Raw genomic sequence first — 27,442 nt, 5'->3', positions numbered from 1 at the left:
GATCGCAGACGCTTGAGTAAACAACACAAATTGCTGGAGTAACTCGTCTGATCCAGCAGCATCTGAGGAGAACATGAAAAAGTAATAGTAAGCATCGAGACCTTTCTTCAGACTGTAGGGAGGGTAGAAGGGTGAAAGAAACATGGGGTGGGACAAAGGCAGGCAAGTGATAAGTAGTTACAGGTGACAGGGTGTTGATTGGCAGATGGGGCAAAGGACATTTATTGTCACAAACACCAATTGGTGCAGTGAAATTTGAGTTACCATGCAGCACAAATAAGATAACACAACACTTTAAATTTAACATAAAACATAAAAAACCTCCCACCACAGCACAATCAGCGTTTCCCACTGTGAGGGAAGGCACCAAAGTTCAGTCCTCTTCCTCTGTTCACCCGTGGTCGGGGCCTATTGAGGCCTCCGCAGTCGCCGCTACGGCGGCCCGATGTTTTCAGGCCCTCAAGTGGAAAAACACTCTCAGCGGCCCGGAGCCTCCGAATTAGCTGCTTCCTACCGGAGACCGCGGCTCCCGAAGTCCACAGGCCGTGCTGGGAGGAGACCCAACACCGGCGACCTCAGCGAGAGATCCCAGGCCCCGCGACGTCAAAGTCAGCGCTGTCTGCGGCTGGAAGCTCCGTGGCCAGAAGCTCCAGAGACCACAGCTCCACGGTGTAAAGTCGACAGTCCCAGCACTACCGAGCTCCAACACGGCGATTCCCGGTAAGGCATCGCCCGCTCCGTGACAGAATCCAGTGCTGCGTCGCTGCTGAAGCTGAAGCTCTGGCCGGTCTCCGGCAAGAAAGGCCGCGCCAATCCAGATGGTAGGCCTCGAGGAGGGGGCGAAGATGCGAATTGGAGGATAGACACATCCTAGGCCAGGAAGTCACTAAGAAAAACGGTTTCCCCCTCCCCCCATATAAAAAAGACGAAAGACCTCAAAAACAAACTTTAAAACAGACTAAAAATAACAAAAAGGATGAGAGGACAGTCGGCTGCAGGCGAGGCAGCCACACTCGATGGCGCCACCACAAGGAATTGATGGGTAGACAAAGGCCAGACAGGGAAAGAAAACAAAAGGTTGTGAGATAAGAAGAGAAGAAGTGTTAATTGTGAGAGCGTTGGTCCCCCTTTTACTGCTCTAAATACCAATTCCCTCCATGACTGGGGCAAGTTGCTGAAATATATAATATCTGCAAAATGAAGTTGCACATCCAGGCTATTCCAACAGCACCTCCCAAATCTGTGGTCTCCATCACCCAAGAAGGACAAAAGCGTCAGGCACATGGGAACACCGACAGTTACATGTTTTGCTTCAAGGTACACACCACACTGACTTTGAAGTATATCAATGTTCCTTCAGTGTTTCTGGATCTTCCTGTGAACACAGGCTCACAACACGACATGAATACCTTCACTGAGATGCAGGAGATTTCAGACTGAGGAATTTGGAGATGATTATTTCAAGACCCTCCTCCTCTTCTAGATTTCAAGGTGAAGTCAAGAAGGCCAACCAGTTCCATCAACCTGTTCACTCACATTCAGCAGTGTTGAAGGCTGGAATAATTCCTTACCTTGATAGCATAGTCACCAACAAGGAGCTTAAATGAACAAATGTTTATTGATTAAAGCACACTTCCAATGTAGAAGACCCAAGTACATACACGATTATAAATTGCAATGGCAAGGGGTGAGGCGAAGCAAGTAACGGCACAGTTCTCTGACCCCTACAAGTCTCTGGCTGAAAATTCAAGTTCAACACGATAGCCACCCTACTGGAAAGAGAAGTGGCTAACTCACGTAGATCGCTATTTTGCAAGTAGTTCTATCTCCCAGAACATCACAAGTTTTTGCATGAAGAACATTATATATCTTCCTTTGCTGAGGACCAAAAGAATGTTAAATATGTGGATAGAACCCCTACTGCCATTGATGTTGAGATTGACCATGGTTACCATCAGGTCAAAACAACTTCAGTGCCATTACCAACATCCTGTAGCAGCTGCTTAGACCAGTATGCAGACCCGACCCAGGTTTGGTGCACATCTGCCCAAATCAGGTTTGAATATGGCTCTGATCATATGAAGGGTACTGAGATAGTCGAATTGGAACCCTCTGCCTTCAGACCTCCAGGTAAAGTTGCTGGATTTTGATACTCCCTCAGAAGCTTGGTGAGAAATGTCATGAATGAACATTGCACATTTGAGGTCATGTCCCCTCCCTTCCCTTCCCATCTTGTTGAGGGCTGCATGGACAGAGCATACAACCAGCTCCAAACAGTAAAGGTTTCAAAGGATTTTTATTGTCACATGTACCAATTTAAGGTACAGTGAAATGCGAATTATCATACAGCCATACTAAAAAAAGCAACAAGACACACAACTACATAAATAAACACTGATCAGCTGGACTTTACTGTAGTCCTCTTGATTTTAACAAGGAAAATCCAGAGTGCCCAGTGGCAATGAGAGGAGACTCAGTCAGTCTCAAGGATATCCACCACTCTACTAATGATGGACTCAAAACCATTACCTTGCCACGGACCACACCTCTACACTCTCCTAGCTCACTCTGGACCAGCCTCTGGCCTTTTCCTCTGTTTTAAGAGGCAAAATTGTCTTTGCTTTCTTTGCTTGCTCTCTCTCCTTTCCTGCTGAAGTAGTGACTGCCACTGACTCTTGAACTGCTTGCTTTTGGTGCAGGGGTAGTAAAGTGAACACTGCTGGTGCCACCCTAAGCCATCAAGATGGAATTAGCTAGGAGGCTAGGACAGCTCTTCTAAATATTCACTTTTTCCTTCTCTATGTGGTATAGTCCTGGTCCCTAAATAAAACAGAAGCCATACTAAACCGCGATTAAACTAATTATAACAAAAATAAGATTAGGGACAGATAAATAGGCATGGGGAAAGGAAGGCCAAGGACTATGTTCTCACTCACATATTAACATAAGCAGTTCTTTAGGCAATGAATCTTTAACTGGGAAATGCACCTTCTCGTAGGTGTACTACACTGCCCAAATCTCTCTACAGTTCATGACCCAATGTTGTCTTCACCCAGGCAGCTCCAGCAGACCTCAGCAATTGAAGTGGAAAGGGAGTTCCCTTATATCATGGATGGAAAAGCACAATACATGAACCTCTGCAATGTGTTACATCCAGTCACAAATCTTAAAATATATGTGCAGTTCTTCAGTGTCGTAATAGTGTTTCTCCAGCTGCAGTCTCCCACAATCTGCAATGCTGCAGTTCTACATTAGTTGGAGTTAGCTGTCCTGCCCTCCTGCTTTATGAGTGTTTCATCATGGGATGGTGTAAAAGTGTGTACTTGGTTCTATTAGCTGTGCTCCTTTCAAACATACTGTCTCCTGTGTTCCCTTAGGGTTCACTTTATAAATTAATAATTTTACTGCGTAACATTTAGGAAAAGTGAATTAATGATGTGGTCCCAAAACTGATGCACCACCAATGTCACAAGTGTGCCAGATGAAAGGAGTTTTACTGTATGTTGTTTACTCTGTAATACCTACCCTGGGGATGTTCTGTTCTGGCTATGGGAGGTGTGAGGTCAGACATAGAAATCCTATGCTATTCTGGCATCTATTAGAACGAGAAGGTTTAGGCTTGATGTAAGCTACCTGCCCTCTGCTGGATTGAAATGATTAAGACACATGTCTTGATTAGCGAGGTAAGGATGTGCATATATTTAAATCAATCCCTGAATGCCCACATCATCTTCATTTCTCACTAGAGTATCAAACAAACCCTAATCACTAAAGCAGAATATTGACAAGAGTGAAATATGAAATAATGAGGGCAAATGTGTATAGTTTCAGTATCTCAAGCAGCCTCACTGAAGAGAGAAACATTTAAGTTCAATACTTTAATCAGATACAGTATTTTCTGATGAAAGATTATTAATCTAGAAATCTGTTATTATCTCTACAAATGCTGTCTGGCCTGCTGAATATTTCTGGTGTTTTCTGTCCTTTTCACTTAACATGTTTTATTTCCTGTCATATGTCACTTGACTGCCCCCAAATCAGTGTAGTTGCCTTAATTCCTCTGTGTCCTTCTCTTGCCCAGGGACCCCTCCTGATGAAGTGGAGGGGGAGGTTTGCGGTGAAGTTGAACATCAGCGATGAGGAGGCACAGGACTGGTTCATCGAGCAGGTCCGCACCCTTCAGAGGAGGGTGGAGGTCAACTATATCACTCTGGAAGTAGGTGTGGGAAGCCCCTATTTGTGGCAGGCGCAGCATCATTCCTGCCGACTGTGTGGAGATGAATACATCAACCAGTTTGCACTGCTGGCTCAGAAGCTGGGAAATGCAACAATTATATCAGCTGCCACTAGGTATGTATGCTTGAAACCAACTCTGCTGAGCAAGCAGTTACCTAGACTGCAGACTGAGAATGAACGGGAATGGGGCAAAGAGTAACCAAGATTACAGATATAACATGGCTAGTGCTGTGTCTGATAACTTGGACTGTGGGCTGAGAATTAACAGCACTAAGTGGGACAGCAACCTACACTAGGAGAAACTAGGCGAAACAGAGTAACCAGGACTGTGGCCAAAAATAAATAAGACTATGCCAATGGGTTTGAGGATTGGGAGTGGCCAGGAATGAGGATTGAGAATAAACGACTGGTACTAAGAGTCACCGTGTCAGAGAGTAACCCAGACAGAAACTGAGAATAAAATTAACTGAGACGATGATTAACCAGGATTGCAACTTTATGACTGAAACAATGCACTGGAGACGGAAAGTAATTGTGTGTGTTCCTCAGGAAATAGTGAATGGGGCTGAGAGTAACTGGAGTGATATGGAAGCTTGCCTGTGCTGGAGTAATTGTGACTGTAGGCTGAGAGTATCTGAACTGGAGATCAAAGAATAAACAGACTGTAGGCAGAGAGGAACCTGAACGGCAATGAGTGCAACCTGGTGCAGGGCTGTCGTAGACTGAATCTCCACTGTGAAGATGACTGGGAGCTGGGGACCACTGACTGAGAATAACCTGAAGTGAGGAATGAAGATAGACACAAAAAGCTGGAGTAACTCAGCGGGACTGGCAGCATCTCCGGAGATAAGGAATTTCAGGTCGAGACCCTTCTTCAGGATCTCAATCCGAAACGTCACTCATTCATTCCAGGGATGCTGCCTGTATGGTTGAGTTACTCCAGCTTTTTGTGTCTATCTTCAGTTTAAACCAGCATCTGCAGTTCCTTCCTACGCATTTTGTCTGAAGGGAGGAATGATGACGAGAGAGAATTGGGAATGGACAAAGGGAATGGATTGGAAGTTATCTGGGCAGAAGATAGAGCATTTCCCAGTGAGACTATCACATGGGACGATTCCAATCCTTGGCTTCAACTCCCTGCCATTGAGAATCAAACACGGGTATTTTGCCCAGTGTAAAGAAAGGAAGTGCTTTTGGACAGCGCCTTGCTGCTCCAGATGCATTTGTGTGATGCGTTTACAACCAATTGGAATGCACAACCTCACACAAGCAGCATTGAGAACATTTGTTTTAACATTTTATTGTAAAAATTGTTTAAAATAAAATAGTCTTAAAAATAAAATAATCTGCATGGCAATTGCGAGAGGGTAGGGGTGTGGATTATTGTTACACGGGGTCTGGATATACATGATAGCCTGAATTGCCTCACTCCTTGTTGTAACCATTCTGTAACCCTGTGCGTCATTCTCTGTTTCTCATTCATCATCTCCCTGTGTACAGCAGTCTCACCCCCCCCCCCCCATTCTCTCTCCCCCTTTGCTTTATCTTGCTGCCTTCTAAGAATCTCTCTCTCTCTCATTACTCCAGCTTCCTGTAAACTCTAACTGAATCTCCACATCTCCCGATGGAGCTTTCTTTATCTCCTGCTCTTGCCCAACCCAAATCTGTCACCCAATGCTGCAATCTCTCTTATCGCTCTGACTTGTGTGCTGTAGACTTTAGCTCTCTTTGACCTTTGCCCGCTCCATCTCCCTTCATGTAGCAATCTCTCTCTCTCTCTGTCTCTCCCTCACTACCTTTCTCTGTATCTTGCTTCATTTCCTTTATCATGGTGTTTGACATAGCCATATAACCATATAACCATATAACAATTACAGCACGGAAACAGGGCATCTCGACCCTTCTAGTCCGTGCCGAACACATAATCTCCCCTAGTCCCATACACCTGCGTTCAGACCATAACCCTCCATTCCTTTCCCGTCCATATAACTATCCAATTTATTTTTAAATGATAAAAACGAACCTGCCTCCACCACCTTCACTGGAAGCTCATTCCACACAGCCACCATTCTCTGAGTAAAGAAGTTCCCCCTCATGTTACCCCTAAACTTCTGTCCCTTAATTCTCAAGTCATGTCCCCTTGTTTGAATCTTCCCTACTCTCAGTGGGAAAAGCTTATCCACGTCAACTGTCTATCCCTCTCATCATTTTAAAGACCTCTATCAAGTCCCCCCTTAACCTTCTGCACTCCAAAGAATAAAGCCCTAACTTGTTCAACCTTTCTCTGTAACTTAGTTGCTGAAACCCAGGCAACATTCTAGTAAATCTCCTTTGTACTCTCTCTATTTTGTTGACATCCCCTATAATTAGGCGACCAAAATTGTACACCATACTCCAGAATTGGCCTCACCAATGCCTTGTACAATTTTAACATTACATCCCAACTTCTATACTCAATGCTCTGATTTATAAAGGCCAGCACACCAAAAGCTTTCTTTACCACCCTATCTACATGAGATTCCACTTTCAGAGAACTGTGCACAGCTATTCCCAGATCCCTCTGTTCACCTGCACTCTTCAATTCCCTACCATTTATCATGTACGTCCTATGGACATAATGGACATTATGGACATCATTTGATAATGGTCTGCTTTAATTAATGTGATGATGTGACAGAGTTGCTCATATATGTCTTGTGTACTGTAGGGCTGCTCACTTGCCAATGTTTGTTCGAATGGTACCCCGACAGTCTGACTGGAGTTATGCAGGATTAAAGGGTCTCATTCCCTCTGTCCTTCACTACAGCTTGCTGGGATACAGCTTCTTCATTCCAGATGCAATAGGTAATAGAAAAACGATGATGTGTGTTTTTGTATCGTTGGAGAGATGCTAGTCTTGTGTCAGCCAACATTACTCATTCTCTCTCTTGAATCAATCTACACGTGGCCCCACTAGAGAGGGCACAACATTCCTCTTGGGGATCGGGGTAGTCATATCCTAAGTTAATTATGGAATATCTGTGATGGGCATTGATCAAACTATTCCCCATGGGACATTGTGGGTTACGTTGCAAGATGTGAGGTTTTCAAGATATACATCGTAGAACATAAACAACACCAAAAGTTGCCAATCAGCCCTCATAGAAGCAAGCAGCGAAGAAACCAGCCCTTTTGGCCCATCTCATTCATGCCATCCGTAAAGTTATCTTTATAAATCTCAGCTCAGGTCTTTGTGCATTTGGTTGTGCACTGCTTCAATATCTGAGGAGTCGTGCATGGTGTAGAACTTTGTACAATCATCAGCGAACACCTCTTACAAAGGAAGGAAGGTCATTAAATGGTTATGGATAGAGTGCCTAGGAAGCAGGCTGCTATGTCCTGTAAAATGTCATGCTTCTTCAATGTTGTTAAATAAGGGCCATTCAGGCAAGTGGAGAGAATTTCATCATGCTTCTGACATGAGCCTTGTAGATGATGGACAGGCTATGGGGAATAAGAGGTGAGTTACTCACTCACCTCAGGATTCCTAGTCTCTAGCCTGTTCTTGTAGCCACATTGTGTATATGGCTACTCCTGTTCAACGTGGTCAATATAAATTCAAGGACAGACACAAAAAACTGGAGTAACTCAGCGGGCTAGGCAGCAACTCTGGAGAGAAGGAATGGGTGATGTTTCGGGTTGAGATCCTTCTTCACATTTACTTCTTACATATTTCATAAACTCAAGGGTGTTAATAGAGGGGTGATCAGTCTTGTAATCCTGAGCTGCGTTCCCACACCTCAGTGACCAGATTGAGTAGGATGATGGGTTGTAGTCCCGAGAGTTTCGAAAAATGACAGATATCTTTGAAATTGTACAAAAAGGACAATGCACGGAGATTGTTTCTCCTGACTGAGTATAACAAAGGGCACTGTTTGAATAGAGGAATTCCTTCTTAATAAGTATTTTTTTTTTTTTGTTTATTTTATTAGAAGTTAATACAATACAAAACAATACAGTGGCACCTAATTTTAGGTGCCAACTATGTCATACCGTAATCCATTCTATGTACAACCTCTAGTTTTATGTTATGAGTAGGCAAGACAAGAAAAAGAAAACAATAGAAAGGGGAAAGAGTGGAAAATAGATGGTAGAGAGTAGAAAAATGTGAAGTGTGGATATAAAAAATAAAAATAAAAAAATAAAATAAAAAAGAAAAGGTGGAAAGTAGAAATAGAAGAAAAGGCCCCTTAAAAGAGAATTTTTCAAATCTATATTCGGAGATGTAGATCTATCCACGTCATACTTCTTAATAAGTATTAAAATAAAGATGAGGAAAATGTTTTTAACTCGGAGGGTGGTGAATTTTTTTACTTTTCTACCCAGGACGCTTAATCATTGTGTTCATTCAAAACAGGCACGGGTGGTTTTCTGGACATTCATGGAATTGAGGGATACAGTGAGTGTGAAATAAAATAGTATTGAGGAGGAGAGCAGCCATAACTGAAGATTGGGAGAAAGGATGACGCACATACTCTTACTTCTTATGTTATCCTGAACTCCTTCCCTCCTTCCCTCCACCCGAGTAATCCCTATTTATTTCCCTCTACTCCAATGACCCGTTTTATAGTCTTCTGTTCCCCCTTCTCTCCCTAAATGATTGTTCTTTGCACATTGAAGATGTGGTTAGTTTAGGATGCAAATGTAGGCGGTAGCAAGGCCTGACAGCTGATACCCTAACATTCACTGGTGGCCTGTGTTGGTGAAATGATACCTGAGCATTGAGGGCTTATGACTCAGCTCATGTCAGGTTGTCCAAGGCCCAAGGCTCAATTATGAAAAAGAGATGCATAGGTATGTACAGTATATTCAGAAAGTATCCAGACCCCTTCACTTTTTCTACATTTTGTTACGTTACAGTCTTATTCTAAAATGGATTCAATTACATTCCATTCCCTTTGTCCATTCCCAATTCTTTTATTATCACACTAGACACAATATTCCAGAATCAAGAAGCGAAGACAGGTGTTTAGAAATTTTTGCAAAGTCATTAAAAATAAATAAGTGAAATATAACATTTACATAAGTATTCAGACCCTTTGCTATGACACTCAAAATTGAGCTTAGGTTCATACAGTTTCCATTGATTATCCTATAGATGTTTCTGCAACTTGATTGGAGTCCACCAGTGGTAAATTAAATTGATTGTACATGATTTGGAAAGGCACACACCTGTCTATATAAAGTCCCACAGTTGACAGTGCATGTCAGAGCAAAAACCAAGCCATGAAGACGAAGGAATTGTCTGTAGACCTCCGAGACAGGGTTGTGTCGAGACACAGATTTAGGGAAGGGTATAAAACAATTTCTGCAGCATTGCAGGTTCCAAAGAGCACAGTGGCCTCCTTCATTTTTAAATGGAAGAACTTTGGAATCACCAGGACTCTTCATAGAGCTGGCTGCCCGGCCAAACTGAGCACAGACGGAAGCCAGTCAGTAAAAGGCACATGACAGCATGCTTGGAGTTTACCAAAAGTCATGACGAACTAGATTCTCTGGTCTGATGAAACCAAGATTGAACTCTTTGGCCTGAATGCCAAGCATCACGTCTGGAGGAAACCAGGCACCGCTCATCACCTGGTCAATACCATACCTACAATGAAGCATGGTGGTGGCAGCATCATGCTGTGGGGATGTTTTTCAGCGGCATGAACTGGGAGACTAGTCAGGATCGAGGGAAAGATGAACGGAGCAAAGTACAGAGAGATGCTTGATGAAAACCTGCTCCAGAGCGTTCTAGACCTCAGACTGGGGCAGAGGTTCACCTTCCAACAGGACAACGACCCTAAGCACACAGCCAAGACAACGCAGGAGTGACTTTGTGACAAGTCTGCGAATGTCCTTGAGTGGCCCAGCCAGAGCCCGGACTTGAACCCGATCGAACATCTCTGGAGGGACCTGAAAATAGCTGTGCCTCGACGCTCCCCATCCAACCTGACAGAGCTTCAGAGGATCTGCAGAGATGAATGGGAGAAATTACCCAAATACAGGTGTGCTAAGCTTGTAGCGTCATACCCAAGAAGACTTGAGGCTGTAATCGCTGCCAAAGGTGCCTCAACAAAGTACTGAGTAAAGGGCCTGAATGCTTATGTAAATGTGATAAAAATCCCTTTGCAAAAATTTCTAAACAACTGTTTTCACTTTTTTATTATGGGGTATTGTGTGTAGATTGATGATTAAAAAAATGAATTTAATCCTTTTTAGAATAAGGCTGTAACGTAACAAAATGTGGAAATAGTGAAGGGGTCTGAGTACTTTGTGAATGCACTGTATGTGCCATGGTAAAGACTACATTCACTTTCTCAATATTTTAGTCTTGAGCTCAAACCTTTGCTCTGTCTCCTTTGATCTTTCAGGAGGTTCGCTGACAAATGGTTTTCTGGCAGACGAGGAGCTCTTTATCCGGTGGCTGCAGGTTGTGACTTTTCTACCTGTGATGCCTTTCAGCACTCCGCCATGGGTCTTTGGGGAGACCTGGGTATGTGAAGGAGAGCTGGGAATGTTGGGGAGAGAGCCGGGAATATGGAGTAGAGAGATGAGAAGGTGAGGGAGACAGCTGGAAATATGATGGAGACAGCTGGGACTGTGGGAGGGTGAGATGGGAATGTGGGGGGGAGAGAGCTTGGAAGGGAATTTGTGGAAAAGTTATCCTCATCAGCTCCATCTGTTAACTCAATGAAAACATTTTCACAAATCGGTTAAACACAATTTCCAACAACAAATCTGTCCTGGCTTGACTTAAATAATTTTATCTCCTCCAGGTAACGATTACTCCTGCCCCAGCCAATGTGCTGATAGAACGGACAATAGAACACACACAATTACTTTCCAGCTATGCCTGTCTTTTTGTTGATTACGTTAAACACTCCTTGTTCCAGACATTCCCCAATTCCTGCTCCTCTACATTGGCTACCTCCTGCACATGTGCTGAACTCGTTGATTTCATCAGCCTTACTATTAACTACCTTCAAATTCACTTAGACTATCTGTGACACCTCTCACCCCTTTCTCAATCTCTATCTCCATCACAAGGAACAAACCATTAACTGACATCTACTACAAACCTACTGACACCCGCCTTGACCACACTCCACCCATCTTGTAAGGACTGCATCCCTTACTCTCAGTTTCATCCCCGCTGCCCCTTCTCCCAAGATGTCCTCTTTCTTCAGTAAGCATGGCTCCCCCCCCCCCCCCCCCCCCCCGTGCTGTTGTGGATGGGTCCCTCACATGTGTCTCCTCTGCATCCCACAGTTCTTCTTTCACTCCCACTCTCCCAAGAAGGAACAAGGATAGATTTCCCCAGGACCTCACATGTCATCCCACCAGCCTCCGCAGTCAACACATGATTCTCCAACATTTCGTTCAGCTTAAATGTGATCACATTTTTTCCCGCTTTGTGTACAGATGACTCGAGATAGATAGATAGATAGATAGATAGATAGATAGATAGATAGATAGATAGATAGATAGATAGATAGATAGATAGATAGATAGATAGATAGATCCTTTAATAATCCTTTACAGGAAATTACAGTGCCACAACAGCTTCAAGACAGACATAACACCACACATTTCCTCAGATAACTTCCATACTTAATAAGTTAAAATACAATGAATGAATACTAAAAAAGTGCAAAGTTATTTTTGTGCATTGTAAAACCTTATAGCAGCTGGTATACAAGACTTCCTATATCTCTCAGTTTTGCACATTGGTGCAATCAGTCTCTGACTGAAGGTGCTGCTCTTGATCACCTTCAGGGCGTGGAGTGGGGGAGTTTGCAGCTCCTTGGTTCACTCATCCTTTCCCACTGAACCAGTCCCCTTCCCTACCTGCATGGGGATGTAATGCGAGTCCTTACATATCCCATAGAAACATAGAAAATAGATGCAGGAGTAGGCTATTCGGCCCTTCGAGCCTGCACCGCCATTCAATATGATCATGGCTGATCATCCAACTCAGTATCCTGTACCTGCCTTCTCTCCATACCCCCTGATCCCTCTAGCCACAAGGACCACATCTAACTCCCCTCTCGCTTCCATCCAGGGAACTCAACCCCCCTTCCAGGTGAGACACAGTTTCATGTCTACCTCTTCCAACTTTGTCTACTGCAAACCGGTACTCCTGATGTGGCCTCCTTTACATTGGCGAGACCAAACATAGACTAGGTTTTGCTGAATACTTGCACTCTGTCCACCTTGGTCTACTGAAACTCCAAATTGCTAACCATTTTAACTCCTGTTCCCATACCCATACTGATCTTTCTTGGTCAGAGTGAGGCCGCTGCTAACTGAAAGAGCTGCACCTCATAGTCTGGGTAGCATTTAATACACGCCCCTATCTTTCCTCTCTCACCCCCACCCTTATACATTTCACCCACATCTCCAATCATTCTGCATCTTTCCCCTCCTTCCTACACTCATCTCCCATCTCCGTCCCAACCCCTCCCCAATATTTCTCCAACTGGCTTCACATTTTACTTCTCCTCTTCCCTTATCTGATATTCATTTGCCTCCAGCCATTACCACTTACTCCATCCATCTAGCAATCAAGCCCCATGCTCCCCCCTCATCTGCATCCATATATCACTTGCTGGGCACTGCCCCACTATCACCTCTTTTCCAGCTTTCTCCCCCCAACTCCAGTCACTCTGAAGAAGGGTCCCGGGCCAAAACATCATCTGTCCATTACCTCCACAGATGCTGCTTGACCCATGGGTTCCTCCAGCACTTTGTTGTTTTGTGCTCAAGGTTCCAACACCTGCAGTTTCTTGTATCTCCAATGCCTGCCTCTTGTTGGACCAGAAACTTACTGCTCAGGGAATTTATTCTGTTTACAAGGATTTTGCCGGGACTTGTGGTCCTGAGATATATGAAGAGGTTGGGCATGCGAGGACTTTATTCCTTGGAGCGCAGGAGGCTGAGGGGGTGATGCGTGTAAAATCTTAAGTGGAATAGATAGGCCGAATGCACAATGTTTTACCAGAGTTGGGGAATCAATAACCAGAAAACATAGGTTTAAAGTGAGAGGAGAAAGATTTAGTAGGAACCTGAGGGGCAACTTTTTCACACAGAGGGTGGTAGGTTTATGGAACGAGCTGCTAGAGGCAGGTAATATAATAACATTTAAAATACATTTGGACAGGTACATGGATAGAAAAGGTTAAGGGGGATGTGGGCAGGTGAGACTAGTGTAGATGGGGCATCTTGGTTGGCACGAGCAAGCTGTGCCGGAGGAACTGTTTCCGTGCTGTATGAGTCTAAGTGTTTCAGAAATTCTTCAACCTCTCTGCCATTAACATATTGCTACCCCAGTTTACATTGGGACAATTAAAGCCCTCCCCTACTGTATAGTTTTTGGTTCTTCTCTAATTTGCCTGCATATTCACTCCTTTATATCTTTCTTAGTTGTTGGTAACATATAGAAGAACTTCCAATTCTGTTTCTACAGTTTCTTACCTCAAACTGGATTCTGTCTTTGACAATTCTGCACCATCCTCTCCAACACTAATATTTTATTTAATCAACACTGCTGTTTTTCTTCCCTATCTTGCCTGAACACTCTGTATCCAGGAACCTCTAAGGCCTGGACGTGCTCCTTTTTTGAGCCAAGTTTCTGTTATCACCAGCACATGCAGCTGCTTGTGTCTGTAGTTCACTAACTTTATTTACCACACTCCACACATTCACTTACATGCACAGTAAACCTTAAAAGCCACAAAATCCGAGTGGGAATTAATTAGCTGAAGATAGTATACCGAATGCATTTATTATTTAAGTTCCCTTTTTACTCTACTTTGCGCCTGTTCTTATTCACTCTAGTTGTCATCAGCCATGTAGATTATTGTTTCTTCCTTAAATGCCTCCTCACCTGAACTCCTAGTTCTATTTTCAGCTGAGCTTTGATTCTACCTGCAGATTCCCACCCCCCACACTAGTTTAACCCCTCCACAACGGTTCTGGCAAACTGCCCCTCGGGGGTATTGGTCATGTTCATGTCGAGGTGCAACCTGTCTGGTGAGCTGTGGTCCCATTTCTCCCAGCAACTGTCCCAGTTCCTCAGGAATCTGAAACCCACTTTCCTGCACCATTTCCCCAGTCACGATGAGAAACGATTGGATTGTCGTCAAAACTCATTGGTTCACAAATGTCGTGCAGGAAGGAAATCTTCCATGACTTCAGACCCACCTGGGTTGTTAACTCCTATCTGCCCCTCAGGGTGATTGGGATCGACAAATAATGTGGGCATTTTCTGTGATGTTGGCATCCCATGACCAATACATGAAACAAGTTGTGTGATTTATATACAAACTACCAAAGGTTGCCATCTAATTCCACCTACAACCCGACCTTCCTGAACACTTGTAATTCTACTAAAGCATCACCCCCTGCACCCCCACCCTGTATATTCCAACTCAACGCACTCCCATGTGTCTGTTATCTTACATTTAATATATTGAAACCCCTTGATCACATTCCAGCATGTAAATCATTCTGATAATCTATATATAAACCACTTGATGAGATTCAGTTCGTAAATTACTTCTAAATATAAATCACCCTTGTGAGGTAGCAGGCACTGTTTGTTATTCTCCATTTGGGTGATCAGAAGCTGATAGCGATCTCTGTTCCAGATTGTGAATGTGACCCGGTCGTATATACACAGACACCAGGCTTTTGTCGTGCCACTTCTCCTGAAATACGCTGCAGAGTGGGCATCCCTCGGGCATCCTGTGTTTCGGCCGCTGTGGTGGATCAGCCCTAGTGACCCAAGTACCTTCATTATCAATGATGAGTTTCTGATTGGTGACGAGGTACGAGCAGATTGTTCCAACAACTTCATTATATTGCAAGCAAACAGGTTGGGGACAATCTGTGCCGTTGCCGTTGACTTGTCTCTCCTTGTTAGTTTCTGTTTGCCTAGCCTGTACAAGCGAAACAAAGGAGAAAATAATGGCTGCATAGTGTGGTGATAATTTGACTTGAGCATGGAATATCAGCAGCGACAGAGTCATAGAAACAGGTTTTTCAGCACTTTGTGTACACAATAATCAACGTCTCCGTTTACACAAATCCCATTTACCAGCACTTGGTTCAGAGCCTATTAATGCCACGGCCATGCAATACTTGCCAAGTACCATTCCCTTAGGCAGTGCGTTTCAAATTCCAAACCCTTCCTGGGTTTAATCCTCACATCCCATCTAATTCCTTACCTTAAACTTATGTTGTCCAACCTGAGATATCCTTGCTTTTTGCAATCAGCTTGCTTTTCTGATAATTATAAATACAGTCAAATTGAACGGATGTACCATAAAACATAAAACAGTACAACACAAGATCAGACCCTTCGGCTCACAATGTCTGTGCCGAACATAATCCTTATCTCCCTGTACATAACCCATATTCATCCGTTCCCTGTATATCCATATACTTATCCAAAAGTCTCTGAAATGCCACTAGCATACCTACCTCAACCACCACCCCAAACAGCGCATTCCAGGCACTCACCACCCTCTGTGCAAAAAAAACTTGCCTTACACACCTCCTTTAAACTTCGCCCCTCTCACCTTAATGCTGTGCCCTCTAATATTTGTTTTTTCATCCTGGGGAAAAAGGTTCTGACTCTATATTATCTATGCCTCTCATACTTTAATATATTTCTAATGGTCTCCATGCAATCTCCGGCGTTCCATAAAAAACAATCCAAGTCCGTCCAACCGCTCCCTGTAGCTAATACCCTCTAATCCCGGCATCATTATGGCAATCCTTCTCAGCACCCTTTCCAAATCATCCACATTCTTCCTGTAATCGGGCAATCAGAACTGCAGGCAAATCCTTCAGATGCGGCCTAACCAAAGTCCTATAAAGCTAAGTCATGGCTTCCAGACTCTTATTCTCAATGTGTAGGAAGGAACTGCTGGTTTAATCCGAAGATAGAGACGGAAGAAGGGTCTTGACCCGAAACGTCACCCATTCCTTCTCTCCAGAGATGCTGCCTGTCCCGCTGAGTTACTCCAGCTTATTGTGTCTATCTTATTCTCAATGTCCTGACCTATGAAAACAAAAATATCATATGCCTTCTTTACCATTCTATCTATTTGTTTTGCCACTTTCAGTGAGTTATGGTCTTGGAGCCCAAGATCCCACTGTACATCAATGCCATTCATTGTATATTTTCCCCTTAAATTTGACTTCCCAAAGTGCAACACCACACACTTGTTTGGACTAAATTCCATCTGCTATTTCTCCGCCCATTTCTATAGGCAATACACATCCCACTGATAACATTGACAGCCTTCCTCACAGTCTGCGAGAGCAAGAATCTTGGTGTCATCTGCGAATATTAACCAACACATCTATCTTTATGTCTAAGTCACCACAACATCACAAACAGCCACGGTCCCTGCACGGATCCCTACAGGTCAAAGACCTCCAGCCTGAATGTCATCCTTCCACCACAACCCTGCTATCAGTAAACTAATTCTGAATACATACAACTAAGTCACTGTTAATCCTGTGCATTTTAATCTAATGGTTCAGCCTACCATGGAGAACTTTATAAAATGCCTAAAAGCCCTGTCCCACGGTACGAGTTCATTCCAAGAGCTCTCCCGAGTTTAAAAAAAATCAAGCTCGTGGTAAGCACGGAGAATGAACGTAGTGGGTACGTCGGAGCTCGGGGAAGTTTCTTAGCGCTAACGGCAGGTACTCGGGAAGACTCGCTAACGGCAGGTAAGCACGGGAAGACTCGTGAAGATTTTTCAACATGATGAAAAATGTCCACGAGAGACCCGAGTACCGACGAGTGGCCATTACCGTAAATCTCCGAGTTCGAATCAAGGCAAACTCGGGAGAACTCTTGGAATGAACTCGTACCGTGGGACAGGGCTTTTACTAAAATCCTTAAATCTTTTCCTTAACAAGCTTTTATTACAAATTCACAGTTTGGAAAATACTGTGTTAATCAAAACTGTTATTCATGCAGTTTGCAAACATCGACCATCAGATTACAACATTGTCAGCTGTATCCACGACACACTCGAGCCTCCGCCGCAGCCAATGTTCAAAGAAAACCTCAAGTTCCCGCAAAAATCCATGTAGACAACATCCACTGCCTTACCCTCATCGATCACCTTTGTAACCTCCTCAAAATAATAATTATCTTGCTTGAAGCTCTAATATGGCCACATTTTGCAAAGCTAGTGAGATGCTCTTTGCTGTTTGGGGAAGTGTGTGGCTCCTGTAGAGTTGGTAGCCCATTCTGTAACCAGTCTGCTTCCCACACCTAGGTACTGGTGGCACCAGTGACAGAGCCGGGCAAAGTCCACAGGGACATCTATCTACCAGGAAACGGCTACCAGTGGAAAGATGTGAACACAGCCCAAGTGATTGATGGTGGGACCCTGCTCGAGGAATATCCAGTGCCCCTGACTGACGTGGCAGTTTTCATCAGGCAGAAATCCCAGGATCTGCCCTTTACAGAGAGCCAGCCAGCAACCCCCCACGCCTGAGGGACCAAAACTCTTCACAATTCTTCAACAGTCAACTGGATTTTTGTTTTATGGACCACAGCTTGGCTGCCTGCACTGTCTTAAATGTCAGCAGGTGCCGTTTACAGAGAGCGATAAGGAAACAGCCCAGTTTGCGATCGCAACTCCCAAAGGGAGTGTTGCAAGAACTGGCATTTCCAGCACCTGCTGCAATCTGTGCAGAAGCTGTGGCCCGAACCTTCCATAACCATGCCTCAACGTTGCCTGTGAGGCTGAACTGTTTTCTAGTGATAGCTGAATTAAGTATTCATCAGGTGCAAGCAGCCAATGTCCAAAGCAAGGTCCAAGGCAGACAAAAGCTCAAACCCGGGCCCAGGCTCAGACCTTGGATTAGGGCTCAGATCCAGGTTCAGGTTTAGGCCCATGGCTTGAACAGATCCAGGCTCCGGTTCAGGACCAGGCCCGTATTCAGGGCCCGCATTATCTCAGATCACCACAGTCTTTAATTATTTCCACAGGCATTTAAACTGAAAAACTGCAGAATTTGTTTACTATGTTAAGAGAAGTGTTGTTAAGAAATGAAACACTTCCAGTTCGATCACTCATCAAACACTCCCAGGACAAGAACACTGCATCTCTCTCCATACTGTACCATAAATACTCCCCAGGGCGGGGACAGCCCTGTGCCAAGTTCCTTCTTCTGTCTGCCTATGAAATACCCCCAGAGACGGTGCTAGTCATACACACTGTAAAGCTCCCTCCGCACTGTCCTGTCACATATTCTGAGAAGGATCAGCGTGAATTAAATACAAAACACCCATCACACAGCAAAATGCATTGGGTTACGTATATCAATATAAATATTGATGTGAGCATTTGACTCTGGAATGCTTTAGATACATCACCTATCCCAGCACACAATACTGAGGTTCAGGAAGTCAATATGCTGATAGAACTGACAGTAGATAATGGGCAGAGTCCCTGGAATAGAGACTGAGGTGTGAGAGAGTGTTATATTTGGTGAAAAAGACTCCGTTGTCTGCTGCGTTGGTTTATCTTGTTCTTGTGTGTGACCTGGTGTGAGCCTGTTCTCCATTCTTGCCTTATGCCGCCTCAATACCTCGCTGCCTTTATCCATCAGTGCCTATGTGCAGCACACAGCCTTGCAACACGTGGCTGTCTACACCAAGGAGCCACCACCAGACGCACATATCTGAGAGGCTACGCTCCTACTATCCCCATTATATATAGTTATAGGCAGCAGGTGCATGGGGATATCACCTTCTTTATGTTCCCCTCAGATTCATTCAATATATTGACGTGGTTCTATGTCACTGCTACATCACTGTTGGGTCAAGATCCTGTGAACTCCCTACCCAAGAAGACTGTGGGGCACCTTCACTAGAAGGACCACAGTGGTTCACCACTACCTCAAGGGTGATTAGGGATCAGCATTAAATGCTGGCCTTCCAGTGATGCAAGCATAATGATAAAGGGGAGCTGCAGTGCATTTTGCAAAGGAGTTTATTTCAATAGGAATGGGCATCTGGAAATAAAGTTCCTTGTTAGGTCAGGATAATGAAGTTGGATGCCCATTTTTCTGCTTGGCCAGGGTGTTGCGGGAATTGTGCATTTCCTGAGCTCGCATCAGAAGTTCGATCCTGTGACTTTAGCCAAGTGGTGCCTAAACCCAGACACTGCACCATAATGTTCTGAAAAAAGTCTGAAAAATATCATACTTAACATTGATCAAATTAATGTCCCCCCCCCCCCCAAATTCTTAGCTATTACGCACAGTGGAATGATTCCAAGAACTAACGAAAAGTTCAAAGTTTGACAACTGGGTAAGACCAGTGTACTGAACTGATCTCATTGAACTACTCCTAGATTGCATCCACATATTTGCCCTTCTGCAAACAATAAATATATGGTAGGAAATATTAATCACAGTTATATTAAAAATATATATTTTGCTGCTGGTACACAGCGTACAGTCTCGATTTTTGCAACAACGGGAAACCTGGGACTGGAAATTTTAATTAAAGTTCCTTGTGTTTTTTGTCATTCTTCCATCCTCATGACTCAGAACTGCTCATTACTTCCTCATCTGATATCTCCGACTGTCTCTGGAAGCTCTAAAAAGCACCTCAACTTTCTGCTTCAGATGAGATAGCAGCAGCTTTGCTACCTTCACCGATGAGGCATTCATCTCAGCAGGAGCTCCAGTAAAGTGAAAGGTGCTTTGTTAGCCGTATCTGGTGGATCTGATGAGTATTAAAGTTCCTGTGTACCATGTGAGCAAGAGTGAATTCTCTTTGATGTCCTGGCCAAAGATACTAGAGTATGTTTGATAGAGCTCCTCTAGTATCATTGGTCCTGGCTACTGTTACTTCCTCTTCTAAAAATGCATCAATTAGCATTCAATGTATTAATGGGCCTTAGTAAAATGAACAGGAATCCAGCTAACAACACTTAAGGTCAAGCAGTGCAGGTAAACCTTTTGCAAATATTGTTGACAGATGTGTGAGAAATGTGGCCAGGTTCTTGGGAGAGCTTCATTGTCTTTCTGATTGCTTCATGAACCTTTTCATGTTCATTTGACGAAGCAGTGAGGCCCTGGGTTGAAAACTAGGTACAACACTCATTTGACACACACTGAAATTTCACAATGGTCAAAATCATCATGTTCTAGAGAAGGCTTTGACTTGAAAGGATAACATCTGGTCTCTGCCACAATCATCAATAACACTTCGATCACTATTAGAGCCACACCCCAAATAATTTTCACTTAAATAAAAGTGAAAATAGTGGAGATGCTCAGCAAGTCTTCATCTGTGGAAAGACAAACGGAGTCAAGTGCGATTATCTTTTCTTCAGAAGCTTGCTCTAATTCTTTTGAATATTAGAATTTGTCTGCTTTCTTATATTGAGCATGAATGGTTCTATTCCATCTCTATCACCCAAGACTTAACCTTTCTATGCTTCCCACAATACTTCAATTCTTCATTCATTTTTTACATTACTTATAGAGACAGGTGCAAGCCATGTAGTCCCACAAATCTGTCATTGAGTTAGATCATGGGTGACCTGTGTCCTTATATCTGCTTTTGCCTTGTCCCTTCTTTGGTTATCAATTATCCATTATTCTCAGATTTAGCATTTAAAACATGTTTGCAGAAAAAACTTCTAAATTTATACCTCCCTTTTCAGATAGATGTGTTTGTAATTTCATTCTCGAAAGGCCTGTTTTGAGATATTTCCTGGATTTCTTAAGGAGTGTAACTCGTTTCTCTCTCTGAAGAACGGTCTCGACCCGAAACGTGGCCCCATTCCTTCTATCCACAGATGCTGTCTGTCCCGCTGAGTTACTCCAGCATTTTGTGTCTATCCACCCTGTTAGTTCCCCTTAATATCTTGAGAACTTTAGGATTGCAAAAATGCAGTCAGGTGGTTTATGACTTAACCCACAAATCCATTGAATAAGCCCCTTGTTGTGTAATCTCTTTATAATTTAACTATTGGAATCCAGGAATCGTCCCAGCATATCAACAGTGTATATAACCAAGGCAAAAATCCATTTCCTTCTGTGTGGTTTCCAGACACGTCTGTGGGTTAAAACAGGATATTGAACAGCTGAAAGTAAATTCTGCCCCCTTATATTCTGTCCCCATGGACATAGGTTTATATCCAGAGTCAAATTACTTTGTTGTACCCAATACATTTTGGTGATCAATGTAGACGGCTGCCAAAGTTTTGTTGAACATTGTTCCAGATGTTTTAGAAAGTATGCTGCTCATTCCTTTTGGATTCTAGATCCACCCTTTCAGGTCTTGTTCTTGCCTATACTCAAATAACTTGTAACAGTCTTTCCCATCACAGACTCTCAAAGTATTTTTCCTAATCTTATTAATACATTTACTGATCTACCTTTTGGGCTAAATGCTTATCAACCTATTACTTATTGGAGAAAAAAACACAGGGCTCAACTACTTCCCATGATCATAACAGATAAAGGCCCATTCCCTTAAACTTGCCCCTGTACAGAATCGCAATAAAACCAAACCCATTTCCACCTACAGCACAGCATCTTACTAAGAGAACAGTGCAGCACAAAAGGAAGCCTTGTGGCTATTCAAGTTGAAGTGACTCATTCAAAGAGTAACCCAGTTATTCACATATCGTACAATACTTTCTCTTCAAGTGTCTTGTTCAATTACCTTTTGAACCTATAACAACCACTTGCCAGACAGAGCATTCCAAATATTGCCTAATGTGCTGTTTATTTAAAAAAAGAATATTTCCTTATATTCTCATTTGTTCTTTTATAAATTATCTTAAATCTGTGCCATCTCTTTATTTATCAAATCTAGGGTTTGAATTTTTGGTTTTTATTTTTGGTGCTGTACAATTTGTTCAGTAATCTTGCAAAATTAAGTATTTTCAATTATTTAATAAAAAGGAAAATGCATCAACTTTCAGTATCTAAATTATTGCAACAAAGCTGATGATCGCAGATAAAAATCATGCACATTCAACATCACCCATTACCTCATGTATTTGACTCTGCTTTTCAATCCTTGGTCAGTTGTGATGTAACTCCATGTGGTCCTCCCTGCACAGATGGGGCCTGACCAGCTGTTCTTTCCTCACATTCTTCTTTACATTCTCCTCAGTCTTCCAGCGGCGGCACTATTCACGCAGTTGGAACATGATATCATTCTGTTTCTTTGTTTCTCCTCTGTTCCCACACCTCCTGCCCTCAATGGACACATATCTGTGCCATCCATTTCCTCTGTCTCCATCCTTTCACAGACATGCACTTTGTTCACTTCATTCATCCCTCTGCTCTGCAATTTAAAATATGTATAATTTTAAATGTATCCAGTTCTGATGAAAAGGCATTAACAAGGTTAACCCCATCCTCTCCCCACAGGTAATGCCTAACCTGCTGAGTGTCTCCAGTCTGTTTTTATTTCAGTTTTTCAGCATCTAGTTTTTTTTTTTGCTTCCCAATGTTTATTAATTTTCACGAAATCTATACAGTGTTAAATTTAGGCAAAATTGTAATGTTAAGTTAGTCACAGATTTGTCCTGTCTTATAGGAGCCTATTTCTTCAGCTGACTGGCTGCATGTATGTTCACATCTGCATCAAATACCAATAATTGATTCACCAATCTACTGTTAAATTATCAACATGTTATGATGTATCCATTTATTAAATTTGCAATCCAAATAGATCATTTGAGGTGGTGAGTGACAGATTAATCAACATAAAGTTTACCCACTGGATTTAGTTTAGAAATACAGCATGGAAACAAACCTACAGCCCACACCAACCATCAATCATCCGTTCACACACTAGTTCTATCCTAACACGCTTTCTCATCCACTCCCTACACACTATGGCTAGTTTACAGCAGCCAGTTAATCTTCAAACCCGCATGTTTTTGAGATGTGGAAGGAATCCGGAGCCCCAGGAGGAAATCCATGCTGTGACAGGGAGAACATGCAGACTCCACACAGGCAGCATCTGAGGTTCGAACCTGGTCTCGGGTACTGTGAGGCAGCAGTTCTATCAGCTGCATCATTGTGCTACACAGTCTCTTTTATCACTGAGTTAAAGAGTCATGCAGCACAGAGCCAGGCCCATTGGCCCACTTTGTCCATGCTGGCTATCGAATGCCTATCAATACCACAAACCATGCCGGGCACATTTCCTAGTGTTCTTGAAAAATGTAACAAACAAAAGGGATAAAGGAGAATTATTATACGTTATGTATTTGGATTTCCAGAGAATTTGGATAAGGTGCCATGTAAAATGTTACTGCATAAGATTAAAGTGAGATATATATAAGTGGGCAATATACCAGCATGGATAGGGGAGTGGATAACTTGTCAACCATTCTTTGCCTCCACAGGTGCTGCTTGACCTGCTGAGTTCCTCCAGCATTTTCTATTTTGCTTCACACTCCAGCATCTGCAGTCACTTATGTCTTTGATGTCACCTACTTATGCTAATTCCAGTTTCCAACATCCAGTCTGTATCTTTCTATACCACGGCATTCCATGACTGTAGCCTTTTATTTCAGGTCCACAGCTAAATACATATTAACTGTTTTGAGAGTCTCTGGTTCCACTACCCTCTCAGGCTGTGCGTTCCAGATTCCAATCAACCCCTCGGTGAAATAATTCTTCCACCAATCCCTTTACCCTAACTCAGTGTCCTCTGGTCACTAACACCTCAATTTCTTACTGCTTAATGTATGACACTCATACTTTTGTTCACCTCTATCAGGTAACTCCTTGGATTCCTCTGCTCCACGGAAAACAAATTCTGCCTATCCAGTCTCCCCTCATAATCACTCCATCTCAGGCAACCTTGTGAATCATCTATAGCCACTCTTTTTCAAATGTCATCTGTTCTAGAATTCTATTGTCCCTTGGTAAATGTGTATTCCCTACCCTCTCTGTAGTCCTGTGTGACCTGTTCTCTGTACCGCTGTTTCATATCTCCTGTTTCGCCTGCGATAAGCTAGCATTTTTCTTCATCGACCCATTGATACATTTGGTTTTGGGTTGATTCTTAAGGTAAGAAACTAATGGGACTAAAGGCCAACAAGTCCCCTACACCTAAATGGTCTGCACCCTAAGATCTTAAAGGCAGTGGCAGTTGAGATGATGGTGACACTGGTTGAAATCTAACAACATTTCCAATGCCACTATTCAAACAAGGAGGGAGATAGTAAGCAGGAAACTGAAGGCCAATTAATCTAATACCCGTCATTAGGAAAATAGTAGAATGCATTAGGGAGGTAGTAACAAGACAAATCATATGACAATAAAGCATCAGCATGGACTTGCATAAGGAAAATCATGTCTGAGAAATGTCTTTGTGTTCCTGAAGTATGTAACAATCGGCAGGTAAAGGGAAACCAGTAGATGTGGTGCATTTGCATTTCCAGAATGATTTTGATAAGGTGCCACATAAAACGTCACTGCATAAGATTAAAGTGAGGTGGGAGGAAATATATCGGCAAGGATCGAGCAGTGGCTAACTGACAAATCCAAAAGGCAGGAAAAAACGGGTCATTTTTACATTACCTGTCGGGGAGCCATAGTGTTCCATTCTAGAACAGATGACATTTGAAAAAGAGTGGCTATAGATGATTCACAAGGTTGCCTGAGATGGAGCCATTATGAGGGGAGACTGGATAGGCAGAATTTGTTTTCCGTGGAGCAGAGGAATCCAAGGAGTTACCTGCAGCCATTTATAATCTATATTAACGACTTGGTTAAACGATCTGGGTGTACTCTCGACAAACTTTCAACTTATCCAAAGATTGCTGGGTTAACTAATCATGAGGATAGTAAGAGTTTGCAATGGGATATGTGTGTAAGAAGGCACTGCAGGTGCTGGTTTAAACCGAAGATAAACACAAACAGCTGGAGTAACTCAGCAGGACAGCAAGCATCTCTGGAGAGAAGGAATATGTGACGTTTTGGGTCGAGTCTCTTCTTCAGACTATCTTGTGTCTATCTTCTGCAATGGGATATAGATAAGTTTAAAGAGTGGGAAGGAAGCTGGCAAACAGATAATAATGTGGGGAAATTAAAGACTCAACTGGAAGGATGTATTAAAAACCAAGTTATTATTTAAATAGAATGTACAGCATACATACATACATACATACATACATACATACATACATACATACATACATACATACATACATACATACATACATACATACAGCATAATGTGATACAAATGAATCTGGGATCCCAGTAAATGAAACATAAAATGTTAGCATGATGGTACAGGAAGATTATTGGAATATTGGCCTCTATTGCATGGAATATGATGATAAAAGTGGGCATGTTTTGATTCAAATTTACAGGACTTTGTTGAGACCACATTGTGAGTGCTACGGAGGATTTAAACCTTAATATTTAAGGAATGATATACAAACATTGGAGGCAACACAAGGCAGATTTGTTAGGTTGGTTCCTAGGATAAAGGGGTTGACCTTTGAAGCGAAATCACGGATGAAGCCAGGTTTGTGGACCCTTGGTCTTCCTCCTCTAAAGTCAACAATCAGTTCCTTGGTTTTTTTTTTTTACGTTGAGAGCAAGGTGGTTGTTCTGGCACCATTTAGTGAATTGATTGATTTCCTGCCTATTCTGGGCTGCAGAGATAAGGGCCTGTCCCACTGTACAAGGTAATTCAAGAGCTCTCCCGAGCTTAAAAAATTCAAACTCGTGGTATGTACGTAGCTGCTACGTTGGAGCTCGTGGATGTCTCGTAACGCTAACGGCAGGTACTTGGGAAACGCGGTAACTCGTGAAGTTTTTTCAGCACTGTGAAAAATGACCACGAGAGCCCCGAGTACCTACGAACGGCTATTACCGTAATTCTCCGAGTTCAAATCAAGGGAAACTCGGGAGAACTTTTGAATTACCTCGTACAGTGGGACAGGCCCTATACAGTCTAACCTATCATTGAATTGAATTGAATAATTGAATAATTGAATTTCAAGATGGAGTTGGAATTATGTTAGGCCACACAGTCACGGGTATAGGTATAGACCAGGGAGTTGAGGACCTTGCCTTGAGGTGCTCCTATGCTGATGGTTGCCAAGAAGGAAGTGTTCTTGTCAAATTATGTGGACTGTGTTCTGTTGATGAAGAAGTAGAGAAACCAGTTGCTCAGCGACCCAGCTTTCTTATCTTGCTAACAAGTTTGGAGGGGATGTGGGTGTTGAACCCTGAGCTGTAATCAATCAAAAACAACCTGATATATGTATTTTGTAATGTCCAAGTGGTCCATTGCAGAGCCAGTGAGATTGCATCTCTCATTGATCGACTGTGGCAATGGGCAAATTGTAGTAGCACCAGGTTCTTGCCAAGGAAGGAGGTGATATGTGCCATAATCAATCTCTCAAAACACTTAATCAGGTCACCTTGTGGACGTTAGTGCCACTGGTTTGTAATCGCTGGGGCATGCTGCCTTACTCTCTTAGGGCACGGCTGTTATTGATGGTCTTTTATAAACCGAGTGGGAACCTCAGACCTCGGCAATCAGAGGTTAAACATGTCTGCAAAAAACTCCAACCAGTTGCTCCATACAGATTATCAGAAAATGGCCAACTGCACCATCAGGTCCGGATGCTTTCCGAGGGTTCACCCCTTGAAGGATCTTCTGGCGTCTGTGTTGGTGAATGCGATTGCAATACCATAATGCCCCTGCCCCACTTAGGAAACCTGAACGGAAACCTCTGGAGACTTTGCGCCCCACCCAAGGTTTCCGTGCGGTTCCCGGAGGTTACCAGAGGTTTTTGACAGTCTCCCTACCTGCTTCCACTACCTGCAACCTCCGGCAACCACCTGCAACCTACGGGAACCGCACGGAAACCTTGGGTGGGGCGCAAGGTCTCCAGAGGTTTCCGTAAGGCGCTATGAAATCTGGCCCGGATGTGGTAGTGCAGTGGTGTAACGGTAGTCTTGCCGCCAGGGACCTGGGTTAGATCCTGACTATGGGTGTTATCTGTACGGAATATATATATTCTACCTGCGTCTGCGTGAGTTTTCTCCGGAGGCTCAGGATTCCTCCCACACTCCAAAAACGTACAGGTTATTAGGTTGAAGGTAGACACAAAATGCTGGAGTAACTCATCGG

At 43.2% G+C, this 27,442-nt stretch overlaps 1 protein-coding gene across 3 annotated transcripts in view; it reads left to right on the top strand.

The window, feature by feature from the left end:
- LOC116984313 (SITS-binding protein-like) overlaps positions 1-19,994 on the top strand; it is a 60,235-nt gene extending 40,241 nt beyond the window's left edge. The window contains exons 6-10 of one of the 3 annotated variants that reach the window (XM_033038433.1): positions 4,082-4,350; positions 6,944-7,080; positions 10,632-10,690; positions 14,910-15,089; positions 17,565-19,994. In XM_033038433.1, coding sequence (XP_032894324.1) covers positions 4,082-4,350; positions 6,944-7,080; positions 10,632-10,690; positions 14,910-15,089; positions 17,565-17,786 — 867 coding nt within the window. In that variant the 3' untranslated portion in view covers positions 17,787-19,994. Of the gene's footprint in view, positions 1-4,081; positions 4,351-6,943; positions 7,081-10,631; positions 10,819-14,909; positions 15,090-17,564 lie in introns of those variants that run through there. The other 2 variants (XM_033038432.1, XM_033038434.1) reach the window with 2 other exon arrangements.
- Positions 19,995-27,442: the final 7,448 nt, after the last annotated feature.

Source organism: Amblyraja radiata, chromosome 20 (assembly GCF_010909765.2).
Source record: "Amblyraja radiata isolate CabotCenter1 chromosome 20, sAmbRad1.1.pri, whole genome shotgun sequence".
NCBI lineage: Eukaryota > Metazoa > Chordata > Chondrichthyes > Rajiformes > Rajidae > Amblyraja > Amblyraja radiata.
The sequence above is the reverse complement of the archived record's forward strand: the minus strand, read 5'-3'. Positions and strand labels throughout refer to the sequence as shown.